This window comes from Polyodon spathula, chromosome 12 (genome assembly GCF_017654505.1).
Source record: "Polyodon spathula isolate WHYD16114869_AA chromosome 12, ASM1765450v1, whole genome shotgun sequence".
Taxonomy (NCBI): Eukaryota; Metazoa; Chordata; class Actinopteri; order Acipenseriformes; family Polyodontidae; genus Polyodon; species Polyodon spathula.
Window position 1 is genome coordinate 6,333,018 of NC_054545.1, and position 19,831 is coordinate 6,352,848.

At 34.8% G+C, this 19,831-nt stretch overlaps 1 protein-coding gene, 1 long non-coding RNA gene and 1 pseudogene across 2 annotated transcripts; all 3 read left to right on the plus strand.

The window, feature by feature from the left end:
• The first annotated feature begins 258 nt into the window (after positions 1–258).
• Positions 259–4,620, plus strand: LOC121324976. The gene is made up of 5 exons (XR_005951289.1): positions 259–331; positions 1,743–1,806; positions 1,975–2,088; positions 3,694–3,732; positions 4,158–4,620. It is a non-coding gene; the product is annotated as an uncharacterized LOC121324976 (long non-coding RNA).
• A 2,601-nt stretch (positions 4,621–7,221) lies between these two features.
• On the plus strand, positions 7,222–10,316 carry LOC121324315 (annotated as a pseudogene).
• An 833-nt stretch (positions 10,317–11,149) lies between these two features.
• Positions 11,150–19,444, plus strand: LOC121324404 (adenylate kinase 7-like). The gene is made up of 18 exons (XM_041266236.1): positions 11,150–11,274; positions 11,601–11,786; positions 11,941–12,049; positions 12,328–12,422; positions 12,594–12,704; positions 12,851–12,934; positions 13,374–13,462; positions 13,634–13,724; positions 14,021–14,098; positions 14,385–14,534; positions 15,139–15,267; positions 15,517–15,628; positions 16,208–16,336; positions 16,804–16,872; positions 17,254–17,451; positions 17,690–17,910; positions 18,430–18,588; positions 18,989–19,444. The coding sequence occupies exons 1-18, from the start codon at positions 11,191–11,193 to the stop codon at positions 19,022–19,024; spliced, it is 2,130 nt and encodes a 709-aa protein (XP_041122170.1). The 5' UTR covers positions 11,150–11,190; the 3' UTR covers positions 19,025–19,444.
• The last annotated feature ends 387 nt before the right edge of the window (positions 19,445–19,831 follow it).

Consider the following 19,831-nt stretch of genomic DNA (forward strand, 5'->3'; position numbering starts at 1 on the left):
ATGCAAATTACTAACGTCCTGGAAAGTCAATGTTTACTCGTACAATACCGTCCAAAATATTCATAATATGAAATTTTAAAATTGTTTAGAGAATGTGATAACTGCTCACAGATTATAATTAGATAGCTTGCATTACAGTTTGGTGTTAACCAACCTAAATTTACAGTACGCATTCCTTTACTTAGAACCAAGGCGGGGCCCTTAGGCAACATGACTGCCTCGACGTCATTTCGACATCACGTGATGTATAACGCATGACAGAATCATATGACTTGCTCACAGCCAGGGAATGGAGATGGATGAACAGAGTTTTCTGTGTTTAAGTTTCAGGGTATTGTTAATACTTTCGTTATATTTTGCTACTGTGTTTTTGTCTGCAGGGCCCAGAGCTACACTCTGGATGATGAAAAAGATTAGGAAGAGAATTTGATGGAATCGGAGGTTTGAGAGGGGGAGGTGTAAGTGCGTTGAAATGTAAAGTGGTGGCTTTTCCAGTTTATTTGAATACCAACGATGTTCATGTCAAAATCCACTTTACAATATTTCAACTTAATACAACTTTTTCCTGTTATGCAGTTTGTCAGTTTTTTTTTTTTTTTTTTTTTTTTTTTTTTGTATTATTACCCAGCTACATTTTCCATCTAAACAGCAGTACTCTATACTAATATGAATATATGATTGGCAGTCTTGCTTTTCTCTTACGTTCGTAGTACCTATTTATTAAAAAATGAGATATACTGGAGTTGCAAAGTGGCTGTAGCCTCTTGTGTTAGAAATGTTTAAAGAAATGTTTAATGGAACAATACTGAACGTGTTTATGTGCTTGTAACCTTTGAATTACAGTAAAGAGAAACTTAGCAGCTATGAATTACAGTAAAGACGAACTTAGCAGCTATGAAACTTATTTGACGAAGTGTGCTAGGGCTTCGGAATGTCCTGGAATGTCCCAGTCGGACCGCAACCGAAAAACCCCTTGAGGCGGCTGAGACCGAGTTCCGCTATTCAGGCATACAAAAATGGTGTACTGACAAAAACTCGCTATCAGATTCGTTGCAGACAGCTTTTGCATTCTGTATGTCTGATCCTTTGTCGAGAAAGTGTTTTGGGTAAATAAAACTCTTAAAAGACATTTCGGGTAGTAGTTCAGTAATTTTCAGATTTCCACCACACCTCTCCTCGATTTTTAAACGCAGTCGTATTTTAACTAAATCATAACATAACTCCTTAGCAATCAATGGTGGTCTTAGCTTTGGTTTTACTTATAAATCCATCACCATTGAACCATGGCCTAATGTCCAATAAGAAATCCGTTCTTAGAAATTATTAGCAGCAAGAATGTATTTATTATTTAATTAAGTTTACTTCATCTTTCTAATATTTTCCTTTTGAAATGATTTGAAACGCGATTGCATCTGTATATGTGTTGTGTTTTATTTATATGCTACATCACGTCTGCTTGTGAACTATCCAGAGCCTTACCGTAGCCAAGTATTGGATTATTTGTTTCAGGTATTGTTAGTTGTAGTTACATTATTTTCTTGATGTTTCTTTTAGGTTAATTTTTTTTTTATTTTTTACAACTAGTACTGTTCCTGTTGTTCAGATCTCTGCAACTTTTATTTTTTCGCCTGCAGTGTCTTTCACCTCATAGCTGTTGTAGTTTCAGTTGCACATTACTGTGTGAAAGTATGACGTTTGTTTTATGAGTGAACATCTAATTAATAAACTCTTTCTTTTTCTAGCCAAACTTTGGAGACTCTTTACATATTCTGAAAGTTGAAATTGGAGGCAATGCACAGACAACAGGTAAGACTGTCACTAAAACTGTGTTCCCTTTGCATGCATGCATAGTATTGTAGGAGCTGTTCCTGCAACCTGACCTACAGTACTGTTAAAAGAAAAGCACAAAGTTGTGCCAAAAAATGCATATAATTTGGATTTGAACAGCTAACTACTACCTTTATGTATTTGTAGATGGAACTGAACCTTCTCACATGCACTACGAAGATGATGAAAACTACTTTAGAGGTTATGAATGGTGGCTGATGAGGGAAGCAAAGAAAAGAAACCCCAACATTACACTAATAGGTATCTACTGTGTTCCACTTAAATTGGGGAAATTAGTTGTCGGACTGGTGTTATGTGATGCAAACCTTGTATAAGATAGATTTATACAGGTCATTAAGCAAGGGAACATGATGGTGATAACTGGGTGTTTTTCAATATGGAACATAGAAAACTGAGTAGGGGAACATTTCAATGTGGAAAATGTTTGGCACTTGGTGAAATACATTAGTGTTCACTGAATCTAGCTACAATATAGGACCTAAGCACAGGTTTATGTTCTGATATTGCCTTTTAGGGTTACCCTGGGCCTTTCCTGGATGGATTGGATGTGGTAAAAATTGACCCTATGATTATCCAGATATTACTGTATATTATGTAGTCTCTTGGATTATTGGTGCCAAGCAATACCATGATTTGGATATTGACTGTTGGGGGACGTTGTTTTTTTATTTATTTATTTATTTTATTTAGTTTAATCTGCAAGAATTCAAAATATATTTCAATTAGATATTCACAATTGTAGACATTGCATCTTCCTCAACTAGTGGTCTAGCCTTGTCCTTTTTGTCTGTGTTTTTTTCCTGTGTTGGCTCCCCTCCTCCCTGCAATAGTATCTCCATTCTCCCTGCCTTTGGGGCTTGGAGACAGCTCCAGCAAGACACCAGGGGCCCATTTCTCAAACAATTTTAACCTAACCAGGTTCATCAAACTGTCCTAAGTGTAATGTTTGAAACTGCAGTGTTTCCCTAAAACCGTTGTAACTCCAGTCGCTCTTGAATGACTACTTGAATTCACAAGCAATCTGGTGTGATCTTGACATGTTCGTGGATGTTGCAATGCACCGTGGGAGCGGGGTGAGAGAACTTAGCAAGAGCTGCTATTCAGATAAAAGTTGCTTTGTCTCATCAGCAACGCCGCAGATGCCATCAAAGTTGGCTCGTTGCAATAAATGTTCACATAGTGAAAATCCTCCCATTTCTTGCGAACCTCTTTTGCGAACCAATGTTTGAAGCTTTTGCTTTCATTGCAATTTATCTATCTATCTATCGATCGATCTATAATATGCATATGCATGCTAGTCCACAAATTAGTTTCAGATGTGTTTCCCAACAAAGCCCTGAAGAAGCTATTAAAAGCCTAACACTGCACGCGAGAATCACGGACATGCTGTACTTTCACATAGGGTTCTGAGAAGCGCACAGCCAGAGAGACTGGAAGCAGCCGCACATCATGAAAATGGTCGTGAACTCTTAAGTACTTCTGTTATTGAGAAAATGAGCCCCTACTCCAAATCATTCTTTCCTGAATTCAATATTACCTTCCTAGTGAATTAAACTACTTTGAGGTAATTTCTTATCATTGTACCACATACTGTGTTAAAACAGCTTAAGTAGGCAGTGGTGCAAACTTCTCTTTTTGGATGCTTAATAAATGTCCAGTACTGTAGTTTTATGGAAAATCAACCAAAAGGAACACTATGCTTTTCCACAGAGCAGGACAAAGGCTTCAACTTCAGAAGGGAAATATAAAATGTGGAAGATTCAGCTGCAGTAATTCACTGAATATACAGTAGAGTAAATGTTCCTGGCAATGTAATAAACTGTTTTATAACTTTTTGGTGTGTAGATCTGGAATGAAAGGCCCTTTGACAGGAAGTACATTAAGGTATGTCATGGAGGGTATTTGCCTTTTTTATTTAGTACAGTAAGAGTAAATGTAAGGCTGTAAGTATAAAAGTACCAATTATACTTTTTACATGGTTCTTCTTAAATGCAAAAAAAGATTAATTTACAGTCAGCCACCACCGTCTGATCTTGTAGACAATAGTGATATACATGTCTTTTGGTGTAAAACACATTATTTTTCAACTTTTTAAAGTACATAAAATACATATAATTACAACCCTAGTCTGTATGATTTTCCATAGTAAAGACCTCAATCTGTTTCTTCCGTGTCTTTCAAAAAAAAAAAATATACCATAACGTTTCATTTTCTCAATTAGTGTGAATTGTTTTGATAGCAAAAGCACACATTTTAGTTGTTTAAGTGTGGGGTTTACTCTGCCTTTCTGTGTATTTTCTGTTGCTAAGGTGCTTCGTCAAACTTTGGATAGAGTTGGCTTAACCAGTGTTCGCATCATCGCAGCAGATGGAGACTGGAAAATCTCCAAAGCTATGACAGTTGATCCATATCTCAGTAATGCTGTTCAGGTCATTGGGTAAGTATGAAGTGTAGTGATTTCTAGACCTGGGTGCAGGAGCCAAGGGGGCCATGGCCCCCTCACTTTGACAAAAGAAACATATGCACAGCGGGGGGAAAAGGCGTTTATAAGCACACAGTGTTTATTTGCTGTTATACTCTGCATCCTACATAAAGAGGCGCTAATTATATCATATGTACCTTACTATCCTGATGTCTGAATGTTACTGCTGAGTTCAGCTTCTCGGGCCTTCGGTGGCTGAAAACCAACCTGTGATTATCCATGACTAAGGCTATATTTATTTATTTTATTTATTTATTTATTCATTCACTGATTTTCACAATTTCTGTGACATGTACGGCACAACTGTACATGGGGAACAATGGGACGGGTGTTACCTCCCCGGAGCTGCCCCCCCCCCCCCCCCCCCCCCCCCCCCCACCCCCCCCCCCCCCCCTTTAGAAACAACTTTGATTGCTTCTAGAACATGTGTACTCGATCACTGTAAATTACAACTCCGCTTCCTCAATTGTCAAAAGCGCTCTATGTCTTGCCCTGGCATTTTCCAAACACACAGGTCATTGTAGCTTGTTTGCTTCATGCTGGCTAACTGTGCAGTTCATCAAATACATCTAGCCTTCTGTTGGAATTTTAGATGTTTAAAGAAATTTACTAAGACTTTTATAATTATACAATATAATTATAATTTATAACAATTTTATAAATGGACTGACTGTTGGTGGCTGATTAAATTTTCTTTTTTGCATTTAAAAATCTATTCTAACACCTCTCTAGCATTTTAGTCATACACAGAAATATTTCATTTAGGGATGGATCTCCCTGCACCATGTGTTGTAATGTGTAGAGCATGTATTTATCGCCATAAAGATTGGTCAATCGAAGTGTGTTTAGATGTAAATTCATTAGAATTGTTTGCTTACAAGTCAGTTATATGTTACATTTTCACAGGACATTTATGTCTGCATGTTGCTGTATGTTTCATATGATTTTACAGTTTTAATTTAACAGTGTAACTGCCCATTTGATTTACAATTCACGTGTTTCAGAATTATAAAATAGCTAGTTTGGATTATTTAATTTGAAGCTTTTCCAATGTCATTTTCTTGCTTTTTCTGTCCTCTGTTTTTCTGCTGTCACTGGCAAGCTCCTTCGATAAACGCTGGATAAGCATGGTTTGGAACGGGTAAAAATCATAGCCAGTGATAATCTGTGGCAGCCGATTTCGCTATTCGTGATGCTTGATACCGAACTTCGTGATGTGGTCGATGTTATAGGGTATGATATATCTTTACACAAGATACATAAAAGGGCTTTATAAACAGTATAAACCCAGTTCATATCAGAAATGCATGTAAGATCTTATTAATATTTTGTAGGCTTTATGTAAATATTTATTTCAGAAAACTATTCAAACTCACGTTTCTACTTGATTACATTTTTGTACAGTTTGTGCTTTTGATAAGAATTAGGTTATAAAGGTGACCTGTGTTCAGTTACAGTTAATAGTTATATATGCCCTTTCTTCAGCACACTTACCAATGAATTCAATTATTTTATACAAATTGTGTTAATTTCAGAAGAACCGGGCTTGGTTATCAGTTTATTAGGAATGCTTTCTTTTTTTTGGCCTGCCATAGCTTTTGGATATTCATTTTACTGTGAGTAATGGCTTGAATGTAGAGTAATGTAATTCTTCATGTTTTCAGCACACACTACTCAGTTCACCCAGCCTGGGTGGTCCTACCTGCAGACCGTTGGACATCTAAAACATGGTGGAAGTTATGTAGCACTGACTGACGGCTTGGGAAATCTCACTGTTGTCCTAGAAACCATGGTATTTGATTTATTTTAATAAATGATTTATTATATTGTGTTTCTTTTAAAGAAAATACTAAAAGTGAAAGGGTTCCCCCCCTGTACAAAGTGGTATCTTTCTTTTGCCCTTCACAGTATTGACAGTTTTTCACATAATTATGCTATTGTACAGAGCCTGTTTTTCAAAAATGTATTCTAAGTTGAAAGGGCTTTGAGGAAAGGTTTAAAAACAACACTGTGCTTTATTTGTTTTTGTAGACTCATGACCACTCGGTTTGTGTAAGACCTCCTCTCCCTGGCTTCAATGTTTCTGCTCAGAATGCAACGTTCTCCCTAAAGGGATCATTTGTAAGTCCCACAATCAAGCTTGTGAATGCATGGTATTCCCAGGAGTTTGTGTATGTGGGGATAGACCAATGTATTTAAGGTTAAAGTGTTTTAATAATGTTGTAGCATTTGTACCTCTATGCCTGTTTATCACATCCTTTTCCTGGAAAAATGCATGCAATTTTAGATAAAATCTCAGTATAAGAACCATTCAGTAAAATGTTTCTAATAATATTTTTTCCGAGAGAGAGAGAGAGAGAGAGAGGGACAGAGAGGCTCAGAATGCAGAGAGAGAGACAGAGAGAGAGAGTACTCTGGTTAAGTCATTTTAAAAAGGATTATTCGAGGAGGGAGAGAGAGGGGGGAGGGAGAGAGAGAAGCGAGAGGGACGAGAGAAGAGAGAGGAGGCAGAGAGGGAGGGGGGAGATGTCAGGAGAGATGAGAGAGAGGAAGCCTTCTCTGGTGAGGACGGAAGGAGAGAGAGAGAGAGAGAGAGAGAGAGAGAGAGGAGAGAGAGAGAGAGAGAGAGAGAGAGAGAGAGAGAGAGAGAGAGAGAGAGAGAGAGGGAGAGAGAGAGAGAGAGAGAGAGAGAGAGAGAGAGAGAGAGAGAGAGAGAGAAAGTCGGAATTCTTTATGGATGACCTGTATAGGCAGTTGAGTTGAGAGAGTGAGAGCAGAAAGCATAAACGCCCATATGAACTATTAAGTCGAGAGTTAGACTTAGTCTGGTCTCAAGCTTATTGCACACCATGATTTTTAACCACAGAGAAGCTCCTTCTTCAAGTTAGGGAATGGCACCAAGAGGTAACTTGATAGGGGAAACGGCCGTGTGGTAGCTACCCTCGGTACAGATTACCCTGCTAATTTCTGTGGAGCATTGTAAGCCACATAAAGAGATCTCTAAATGTTATATTGCACTTTTCCTTTTAGAGTACACTCAGTTCTTCAAGTATGGCACCAGATTTGATTTTAAAACAAGAAAGCCTACTTACTTCAAGCAACTCAGTCCAATCAAGGTAAACACATGGGAATTTAAGTACTAAAACAAATAGCCTAATGATACCAAAAGGTCTTGGTGGTAGCTACAGGTTGAGATTCCTTATTTCTATTTTCTGTGAAGGCTTGTAGTGGTTCACTTAATGTCAATTCAGAGTTACTATAGGAATGCACAGATTTAAAAAGAAGACATGTATTGGTTGTGGAGGAAAGGTACTTTTTCAAAGAAAGTGTCTGGAAATCATTGGTCATTTGCAGTACACAGTGGATAATGTCATTGTGGAAGCATTAAGCACCTACAAAAAGGAATGAAAGGTAACAGTCATACCATCCACTTCCCTCTGACTATAATGATTGCTGTGGGGGTTTTCACATTCTCTGCAGAAAGATAAAATGGTGCTTGCACAATTGTCAAATTACATTTTAATGTACGTTACGATTTTACAGCTGTCTGATGGATCATTTACCTTGAACCTGAATGTAGATGAGGTGTATACGTTAACCACGATTACAACTGGGAAGAAGGGAAGTTACCCTAAGCCACCAGACTCTAAACCTTTTCCTAAAAAGTATCTGGATGATTTCAATATTCGTAAGTAAAAGCAGAAGTTGCAGTCTTCATTAGCTAACCCATGCTGATTTATCAAAGGCAGTTGTTTGACCAGATTACCCCCATTGCATGTGAAAGTCTTGAACTAAAATATTTTATTGCAACAAAAAGGACACTATACTGTACAAACTCCTGGATTTATGTTTTCTTCTTTCCTTGACAGGTAACCCTTCCTTCACGGAGACACCATACTTTGCTGATCAGACAGGAGTGTTTGAATATTTTATCAATATGTCTGACCCTGGGGATCATGTCTGACCTTGCGTCAGGTTGTCACCCAAAGACCAGTTACCTGGGTTGCAGATGCAGACCAGACTAAGTGTTATTGGAGACCACAGCTGGTATGAATCATAGCATCTTCATATTCAGCAAAAAATTATAGTAAAGTTAGTTTTAGTAATTGAAAGTAGTTTTGATTAATTAAATTAAGTTTGGTAGTCACATAACTTTATATGATGTTGTTAGTAAAGCTAACTAGAAAAGTGAAATAAAATAGTTTAACCCCTCAATGAAACTTAAACTGAACTTGAATATAGTTTACAGAAATACATGTTTTATAATTACATTTTACCCTTGTGTTTTTCCTTGTTGGACTGTAACAAATATCTAAATTAAAATACTGACAATTCTGGTGTATTTTAGGCAAAACATGACAGTGAGCTGTGATACATACATTGAGACAACAAACAAAGGGGGATTCTTTGTAGCTGGAAGAGTGACTAAAGGAGGAGGTGAAGTTTGAAATACAAAAGGGATTTTTTTCTGGGTTTTTGCAGACGGTACCTACAAAGTTACCAATGATCTCCGTAAGTAATTTAAAGGATAAATCTTTATGTTTGAGTATCTTGATTGTTTTGTAGACTGTATGTTGACTTATTTCTGATTTGGCAGAGCATAATCTTGTAAGCAACATGCACATGTACTCGATTTGTATTTTTATAGGTGGAGCAATCGTGTTAACTGAAGGCCTGTCGGGCACAACAGCAGGCGTTTGGTACACGTTAACTCTACGCATTGAGGTTAGTATATCATTGTCTTCCTTCAGGTTAAAACTCCAGTGGCATGCAAGCTTATGTTAGTAGAGTTACTTAATAGCAAGTTTTGTGTTCATTTTCCCTTTTTTACATGGTAGGGAAGATGGAACTAAACTTTTTATAGACAAAAAGTTTAATGTATGTCTTGGTAATTGGTATCTACCTAAATTGCATCCAAACCCAGACCGCAGCATTTATTGATTGATTTATCAAACCTGTAATTTCTCCCTACAGGGTATTTTTGCTTCAGGAATGCTGAACGGCTACCCACTATGGATGAATGTAATGCTTCTGGGACCAAGCAAAGGATGGGCTGCTATTAGTACACGTGCCTTTGAACCTGCACAATATGACAACTTTTATGTAGAAAAAGTTAACTAATTGTTAGCTTTGCTACACCACATGAAAACAGCATTTCCAGTTTTGATTAACACCATCAGTGTATATCATATTAAGGTGTCAAAACCGTGCAAGTGATTTAAACTGTAGGCTTGGATACTATGTTTTCTACCTCACTGTCAGACCCGAGCATTCTTTAAGGTACCAAGTCACCACAATAAAATGTTGGCTGCTATTAATCAATAGAAAAATGAAGTTGCTTTACCATTCAATGTTTTGCACTGGGTTCTTAAAATAACTGATGGAGTTTTTTGTTGTTAAGAGTATTTGGTAGTAGTTGTGCAGAGTATTTGGTTTAAGTGATATATAAATTGCTATAATGATAAAGAAAGCATAAAGTTTTATGTAAATGTAAACGCATTATAACTTGCTGTACTGTAATGTAGGTGTGCTCCTTAGGTAGCCACTATATGTTAATTGCTTTCAGACCTTCTAAAGTATATTTGAAACCGGTTGTATGTCTACTTTTAGAAATTAGCAGTGTGTTCAATTAAGATGGCTGTTAAACGGTTTCAAAGTGTTATTACTGCTCTGCAGTCCTATACATTCACTCAATAAAAGTTTTGATTTAACATCAAAAGGGAAAATGTAATAATTAATACTGGTATAGTGGTACACAGCTTAACTGTAGTTGTAGTGTAGCTCTTATAAAAGCCTTTGCATAGAATTCTTTTTTGACACTTCAAGGTACACTGATTTGGCTAATATGCATTCTGTAAATTAATAATGCAGCTTAAAACTGTGGTTTTAAGCCGCATTATTACGACCATTTTGACAGTAAAAATAGACATAATGAAGCGTTCTTCATAAGTCAGTGATCAGCAGATGTGTCACCCGCAGTAAGAGCACAGCATGTGGTTTTCACTAACTGCTGTGCAGAATACGTGATTTCTTTTTTTTCTGTGTGTAAATATCGGGACTGTTGGCATGTATGCATGCAATTGTTTTGATGCATGTTGTCCTTAATACACAGCTTAAGAATATGCACGGAATTTCACGATTTACAAATAGTAAATGTAGTTCTACTAATGCGAACTCTGCAATAATTACTATTGCACAATGTTTAGTTTAAGTTGTGTTTTATCTTTTATAAAGCTCATTCAATAAAAAATGTCAACCTGGGTGTGTTTTATATTATGTGCACTTCCTCGTTATTTAAGGTTATTCTAGTGATTGAAAAATTAAAGATAATAAAGCAATGTTTAAATTGGATGGAGCATAGTCCTTAATATTGAATCATGTATTGGTCATATTTGTGATTATTGACCAAACGTACAGCTATGGCACAGAGTGTTTTGTAGCCACTAGAATTTTAGGATTGACACTAATTTAAACAAATATCTATCTATCTAGGAACATCATTACATAATTGAATTTAGCATCATGTAATCGAAGAAACTACACAATGATATTGCGAAAGTCTACCGGAAGCCATAATAGCAGTATGGTATTTCATGCTAGATTTAGAAATGTCACAGTTTTCAGTTTGTTAGAGGGGTTTTTTTTTTTTTTTTTTGATATGACGAAACAGTATAGCATATATGAATGGTGAATTAAATCACCCTGTTCCTGCCTGCTAACTTATGTGAAGATTACTGTACAGTTCACAAGCTGTCTGAAGTAGTGCCTGTATCCAGTCAAGGACCCTTCCTAGCAACGGGAAAGCAGCGTATGTTTTGTTAGCAACTGCAGTAGTCGAGAGAGTGGCTTAGTTTGGCAGCATGGCAGATGAAAAAGAAGTTTTGCGCAGTAAAAGGGTTTTTATTAACCATATCGATTTATACACATCCAGAAACATTGGAAAGGTAAGAATATGGTTACGCTTAATAAATTGCGATTTGATTATAAAAAGACACAACGTTGTTTCAGCAAGGTGTACTTGTTTTGTATCTAACTGTTAAAGGAAATAACGTTGTATTCAATGTAACCCATATATATATATATATATATATATATATATATATATATATATATATATATATATATATATAATATGGGTTAATAATACAACACCCTATACCGTTTTTATACAACCACGTTTTATATTACGTTTTTTTAGAGTATGCTTTTTGGAAATAAACCCATGATTGTCGATTTTTGTCTGTTAATGCATTTCCTTTGTATGCCCCAGTATCTGTCAAATTGTGTTGTTGGAGCATCACTAGAAGAAGCCGGTGGTGAGGAAGAGAATGAAGAACAAGATAATACATCCCAAGATACAAAAAGCATTCAACCTAAGGGAATAACCTTCCAGATTGTCGGGACTCTATCCAAACCAGAAGAGAAGAAAAGCGCTTTTGCTTTAGAAGAATACTCGGTAAGCCTAATAATACAACAGTGTGCACATAACGTTTTAGACATGAACCTCAGTCTAAGCACCCAGTCATCTCTTCAACAAGTTAAGATACAATTTAAAGAAAAAAAGAGAAACAAACAGATCTGTTGATGACAACTTTGGTGTTTACTTGTAGATATCAAAACGAGAAGAGCTGCTAGATCGTCTTATGGAGTGTGATGTTATCATTTACAACATTACTGAGGATTTTCAGCAGATTGATGAAGCTTGTTGGGCAATCTCAGGTTTGAATTTATTTACAGTGTACTGTGCATAACAAATGACTTAGAAATATCGTGGATCCATTGGAGTGTTTTAAATTGATAAATTAAGATTTCTGAGCAGAATATGAAATATCTGATATGTGAACTGAAACTTTTTTAATGTGCTGTCTGTTTGCATATCATTCCGAATGCATATTTGATCATTAAATAAGACAAAAACTGGTCAAATATTCCATTGCCTAACCTCATATTACTCTTTTGTTTGTTTGTTTGTTTGTTTGTTATAATCCTAATTTTAGCACTACATTCCGAACTGGAACATTTCAACAGTCCAAAGATGTTCATTTTAATATCAACTGTAATGACCTGGAGTCTCAGTAAACCCATTGATCCCGTAAGTAATAATACAGTTTATTATCTGACCTTACTATCTTACAAGCTGAAACATCACAGAAAAAGAAAATATGGAAACATTGTAAACATTGTTTTTTTTGGTTTTTGTTTGTTTGATTGTTTATTTTTTGTATTTTTAGTTATGACAAAGTCGTTGCTTTGTTTTTTTTAGGATGATCCAGAAATCCCCTTTACTGAAGATGACTACAGAAGAAGACGACCTCATCCTAACTTTAAAGATCACATTAGTGCTGAGAAACTAGTAATTAAGATGGGAAAAACTGTAAGCAATTTTTAAAACATAATATATTTAATTCTCTACTTATGAACAAAGTGTTTTGAAATAAATCCTTTATACTGTTCTTAGGATCTGAAATCCAATAAAAAATACACTGATACTGAACTGTATTGATTTTATCTAACTTCCAGAGAAAGAGCAAACTTTCTACCTATGTCCTTGCGGTGGGCCTTCAATATGGAGTAGGCGAACAGATTTTTCACTTCTTTTTCAAGGTAAACAACTGCTCAAATTTGATGTATGTAATGTATATTCATGTGCGAAAGTTGCAGTGCAGTGCAAATTATGTAACTGTTTATATGTTTTCCGGTTTGGATAGTTGGCTGTTTGTTTCTATGAAAGCATGTGAGGTTTGCAACGTCTGAACGATTTTGTTGGACCGATCTGAAAAATTAGGTAGTTGTGGAGGGGAATGAAACTGGCAGTTAACATTTTTTTTTTTTTTTTTTTCAAACAAATTGTCTCCACAAAATTCTAAAACCAACCTTCTGGCTGTTAATAGTTCTGTTTAAGGCAGACCTGCCTGCTTGCTTGCAGTGCTTGCTTCGAACAGATGATGAGTACACGTTGGTGTGATGTGCCATGTTGGGCAAATCCTCTGCTAGTTATTACAGTTAGAATTAAAAAAGGTTTTTGGGTCGCTCTCTTTTTTAGACTGCGTGGTATGGAGAGGTTCCTGCACTCCCTGTCTTTGGTCCAGGAAGCAACTTTATTCCTACTATTCATGTTAATGATTTGGCAAGGTTTGTTTTGTTTATTTTCATTTTTTCTTTTCTATGGGAAAGTGAATAATTATATTATGTTATATTATATTTAGTAATACATCTTAATACAATATATAGATATATCTGGGTCTAGAGACTTATCTGCCAACCAAATGTAAACTAATACTATGCTTTTATATGTTTCTTTAGCGTGTTACAAAATATAATAGACCACAAACCAAAAACTCACTATCTGGTTGCTGTCGATGATTCTAAACATACAATTGAAGACATAATTAAGGTGCGTACGCTTGCTTTGTAGGATAAAAAAAAGCTGAAAATATAAATGTGCATACCGGCATTACTTTTGTTCATTATCCAATTGAGAGGAGCCAATTGAGAGGAGTCTAATATATATAGTATATATATATATATATATATATATATATATATATATATATATATATATATATATATATATAGTTTTAACTTAACACAAAAATTAAATTTTTATTTAAATTTTTATGAACTGAATTTAGAAAAAAAAAAAAAAAAGCCTGTTTAAGCAGATTTTGAATGGTTTTGTTTCTTCAACAGGCTATTAGCATTTCACTTGGGCCTGGCAAAGTACAACAAGTGCCTAAAGAAGATGCCTTCCTCAGCAAAGACTTAACAGTGTGTATTACACAATTTGTTTTTTTCCCAAAAGTACAAGTAGAGACATGAAATAAACCCGTAGACTAAGCTGACACACAGTACCATTTTAATTGAAATAAGAATAGTGTTGCATTTGTTTGGCATGCATCGACTTGAATGGGTGTCTAGTGGACCTTATTAATGATAGATGTTGAAAACCTCCTGTCGTTCATTAATGTTTAATTTTTGTCTTTCTATTTAAATAAAATTAGAAAAAAAAAAAAAAGATTAAAAATATTTTTTTTCTTTGAAATGTTTTTTGCAGCAAGCTGATATTGATTCACTTCTGGTGAACATATGCATGGAGGCTGCTTTTGTGAAAGAACATTTCAATATCAACTGGGTGGCAGAGGGTGGGATGATAGAAAATATAGAACATGTAGTTCAGGAATACAAACAAAGCAGAGGACTTCTGGTAAGTAAAACAACAGGACCGGTATCATATTATTGTGATCAGCCACATGGCCTTTCTTGTTTTATATTTACCAACAAACATTTAAAACAACAACTAACAGTATATATTAAAATGAAAATTGATTTTAACCATAATACTCATTGGTGCAGCACATGTGCTACAATATTTTGCCACGGTCTGTTGCATATTGTGTTTATAATCCACAATTTTTGTTTTGTACATGGAATAGCATTGAGTTACGTTAATAAAATAGCTTTTCACCATATAAAAATAATATGTGTTTATTACAAGGTTACAAGATTAGAAATGTATTTTGTGTTTATTTTTCACTGTAAAACCACTAGATGTCAGCATAACCTAATGAATAAAATAGGACTTTCCAAATGTGCCTTTTAACCTTTAAACTTTTTTATATGCACTTTAAAAACTCTCTCTCTCTCTCTCTTGTGTATATATATATATATATATATATATATATATATATATATATATATATATATATATATATATATGAACACAGGTAATGTAATGTATTTTTCAACTGTAATGTATTTAGCATTTTGCTATTTTGCTGAATGGTTAAAAATATGTATTTCTTTTTTAGCCAATACAAATCTGCATTCTAGGACCTCCTGCAGTTGGTAAAAGCACAGTTGCAGAAAAGATCTGTAAACACTACAAGCTGCACCACATTAAAATCAAAGATGTCATTACTGAAGTTTTAGCAAATCTTGTAAGTTAAGTACACTTTTAATTATGTCACCTTTTCTTATATTTATGATACTTTTTCAGGAGGAATTTCGGTGATGTTTGACCCTTTTATCAAATGTTACCTAATACACAATGTTTTCCAAATCAGTCAGTGCGTTTGTTAATATCTCTTTAAAAGAAATGCCCTACAGTAGTTTCCCACTGACATACTGTAAGTATATTTATTAAATATGTTTTTTTTTTTGTTTTTTTTTTGCAACTATTTATTTAGGAGAAACAGACTCGCTTACCAGAAACAAGTGAGGAAGAAGGTGATGATCATGGTGTGGCAGATGCTCAGGAATTACTTGATGCAGTCAAGGAAAACATGGAACAGAATGGAGGTACAGCAAGGTTTATCAATTAATCTTTTCATGTTTAGTCCACAGCTATGCTATGTCAGTGACATATGTCAGTTTGCCTTCCACCAGCAGGTGACATTAGAAAGCAAAAAGGAAGCACAAGCATTTATATCAACTGTATTAATATCTATTAATTGCAGATGTTAATTTGAAAGTATAATAAAACTCATTTAATCTTCCACTTGGAGTTGTTCCAAGGAAAGTGATACACTTTGCATGATACTATAGTGTTAAAATTTTATTTGACCTGTTGTTAAGAGTACATTGTACTGTTTAGAGTTACCTAGTGATTCAGATATGCTTCTTTAAATGTTAGCCTCTTTGAAAGTATGCTCCTTTAGTTTCATGAGTAACTGTTAGTGTGTATTACTGTGCTATTCTTGTTTGTTTCATACCATTCATGACATTACCAACTTTTTACAATTTTATTTGACGGTTGCAGGGATAACTCATTTTCATTTGATGGCTTCCAAATTAATTACATATTTTGTTTTGCACATACAGAGAAATTATTTTGAATATTGATTAGTACATGTTGTTTTGGGTCTTTTGAATCTTTAGGTCGTTTAGATGATCAATATGTCATCCAGTTCATGAAAGAGAAGCTGAAGTCAAAACCATGTCAGAACCAGGGATACGTTCTTGATGGATTCCCCAAGAGCTATGAACAGGCCAAAGAGCTCTTTTGCAGTAAACCATGACTTTATATACATTAAATGCTCTTGCTAAGAACCCATTAAATGATTGTTAATAGAACTGTTTGTTTAAGGGTACCAAAACAATTAAGTTAACTGACAGAACTTCAATTTATGCCTGCTAAGACAGTTCTTGTTCTTGACCCTGATGCAGTTTATAATGGGTCAGGTCTGAAATGAATTAAGAAACTGCCATATTAGCCCAGATTGGTGTTTTTATAGAAGTGTTTTATAATATCTAAAGGTTTAATGCAAAAATAGTCAATTCCTAAAACTGACTTGGACTTAATTGAAATTTGTACTTATGAACATAATATTTAACAGAATTCTAGTATTCAAATGTTTTAACTGAGAAAGAGCACCATTGTCCCAATTCAGTTAACGTTCAAAAGCATATTAGGAAAATATTTAAAACAAAAAGCATCATGGATATTGTTTAGGCAGTATTTTGTTTGTGTTTAGGTGAAGATGATGAAGAAGGAACAGAAACCAGAGGCAAAGTACATAACTTTGATAAAACAATTATTCCAGGTTGGTCTGTCTATGTAAGAAAGTTGTTTTGTTCATCATTTAATTGTAAGTTCAAAGAAAAAAACAATTGTTAAAATAGAGACCACCAACTGTTTTTAAAACATATTTTAAATGAACAATATAGTTACTGATGTTCACACATAATGCCATTCATTAATCTGTTAATTTCACTGTAAAGAGCGCTCCTTTGAAATATTTAAATGTGATACTTGATGGTGTACATGACTTGAAAAACTGCAGCTTACTGCAGTAAAGTCATAAATACTTTATACCTCTATTAGCAATACTTTCTTTCATTTAATCGTACAGATATGTTTTTAGAAATGGAACTTAGCAATCCTCTTTATTTTTTTTTTGTATATAATGTTGTTATTCTGCTAGAGTATGTTTTTGCTCTGGATGCTTCCGATGAGTTCTTAAAGACTCGGGTGATGAATCTGCCCGAGAGTGTTGTAGATGGGACTCATTACGCTCAGGACCAGTTCCTTCGTCGCTTGGCACTCTTCAGAGAATATAACGTGGAAGATGAGACTGTGCTGAACTACTTTGATGAGCTGGAGATTCATCCTGAACACATTGGTAAGAAGGGGGGGAAGGGGGGCACATCATTTTAAATCAACCTGTTATGATAGTATTATCTTTTTTCCTTGAATAATAATATGTAAATTAACATATCTGACTCAATTTTAAGGATATAAACTGCCTATATTTGAGCCCCAAGCTAATCAACTGAATATAGAATTCAACAAATGAGTTTGGGGGTGGGAATACAATATTTGTGTTTGCCAGTTACATGAATTATTTTTATTGGGTTTAGATATTTCCATGAATGGGGATTTTGAATATACATCTGTGACTGAAAAAATAATAAAAGCAGTTGGAAAACCCCGGAACTACGGGCTCTCTCCAGAAGAGCTGGAGGAGCTTGAGTGCAAATTAGCTGATGAACGATTTCAGCGTGAAGAGGCTAAACTGGCTGAGAGAGAACAAAAGGAAGCAGAAGAGGCAGCTGAGAAGCTTGCACGCTGGGAGGAGTGGGTAAGTGGGTAAAGCATGAGAAAGTATATCGTCATGAACTATATCCACCAAATGCACCTGTAAAAGTAAGCTATGGACAGTTGCTAACATTCCAATAGATTCGTATACTCTTAATGACTTGTGCAAAGAAATGGCATTCACAAGACTCATCACAATTGGATATGAGGTGGTCTGTATATGTAAAAATGTAAGTGTGACATAATAATGACAGGTGGGACACAGTGGCACACAGCCTCCATATACCCCCAGATTCTAAATAATTTCCTTTTCAAGTTCCATTGCGTTGGATAAGCAGTTCTCTAGACCTTATGTAAAATTCTATATAAAATGTATGCATGGCATACAGTGTGTATGGTGGCATCCACTAAGTATCAACATTGCCTGAAAAATACATCCCCAGCAGAGGATAGTAAAATTAACCTGTGCATCTACAACCCCTCTATCTGTCACTTAGGACCTGAAGCTAATTTGTATTTAGTTAAATCCAGTATTTTAAAGAAAAATGTTGTTTTGCTTTAGAACAAACGTCTAGAAGAAGTGAAAAGACAGGAACATGAGTTACTTGAAGCTCAGTCTGTTCCCTTAAGGAATTACCTGATGAAGAATGTCATGCCAACGCTCACTCAGGGGCTGATTGAGTGCTGTAAGGCCAGGCCAGCTGATCCAGTGGACTTTTTGGTAAATGCAAATGTATCATTATTATATTAAATAATTACTAGGTTGACAAGCTTTCCTTTATAGTTGTGTGATTTTGTTAAAAAAAATAAATACATATGAAAAAGATGGTATTATAATGTGGGTTAAAAAAAGCAAACGAGCAGAACATCAAATATTGTCACTTTTGATATTTAAAATTTATTTGTAATTGTTTTGATAGGAATGAAAATACAACTGCTATTCTTTAGATGATGTATGTAATAAAAGCAGGTACTATTTTCAAATGTTGGAGACATTTTACTTACAATCGGGTCCAGGATATGACTAAATGTTTTAGTCTTAGATTGTGGAATATAATTTACGATACTCTAAAAACTATATGGATTCTAATTTTTTCTTTTTCTTTTTTTTTTTTATTTAGGCAGAATATTTATTCAAGAACAATCCTCAAGTCTAGTGAACACTTAATTGATCAGTTACTGCAATAGTCAGATAAATTATAAATGCATACAATGTTATGACTGTGATTTGTGCATGTATAATTATACTGGATATTCCTGTGAGTTGTTGGTTTAGTTTTAATCTTATTAAATAAAAGTACGTTTTGCTTTAATATTCTATGCACATTATATTCTATACTATTCTATACCTCTTGTGTTACAAACTGGTATTGCAGCTTTACTGCTATATTTCATCTGGGTCATATACTGCAGAAAAAGATGAAGATGGCCAATTAAAATTGTTGTTTACAGAAACTGTAACATTTGTTTCAATAGAAAAATCCTGAAATGGGAACATGTTGTAATATAGTTGTTTTTTTTTTGTTTGTTTTTTGTTTTAAACTGTAAAGCATGTGTTGCAATAAAAGTGTCTGAAATGGGGGAACATATTCTCTTAATTTACATTCAAGAACATATTACCCAATGCATGCATAGTATAGTTTTAATAGTAAAATAACATTTTTTTTTAAAATTGCTGCAAAAGATGATCGAGCATTGCAGCAAAGGAAATATCGCTCTACCACCACTGCGATGGAAAATACAACATTGTACATACATTAACAACAGCAAATCACCTTTATTTAATATGCATACTAAAGTACAAAAACAAAAAAAAAAGGTTGTTACACAACGTTACCACCAACATCCACAAACCAGACAGCACACTTGATTTCACGAGTCTGCACGTCACTTGTCAAAAATCAGTAATATGTGAAGCTCAGATTTAAAAGCAGCTAGTGATATCAAATGTATTATCTATTAAT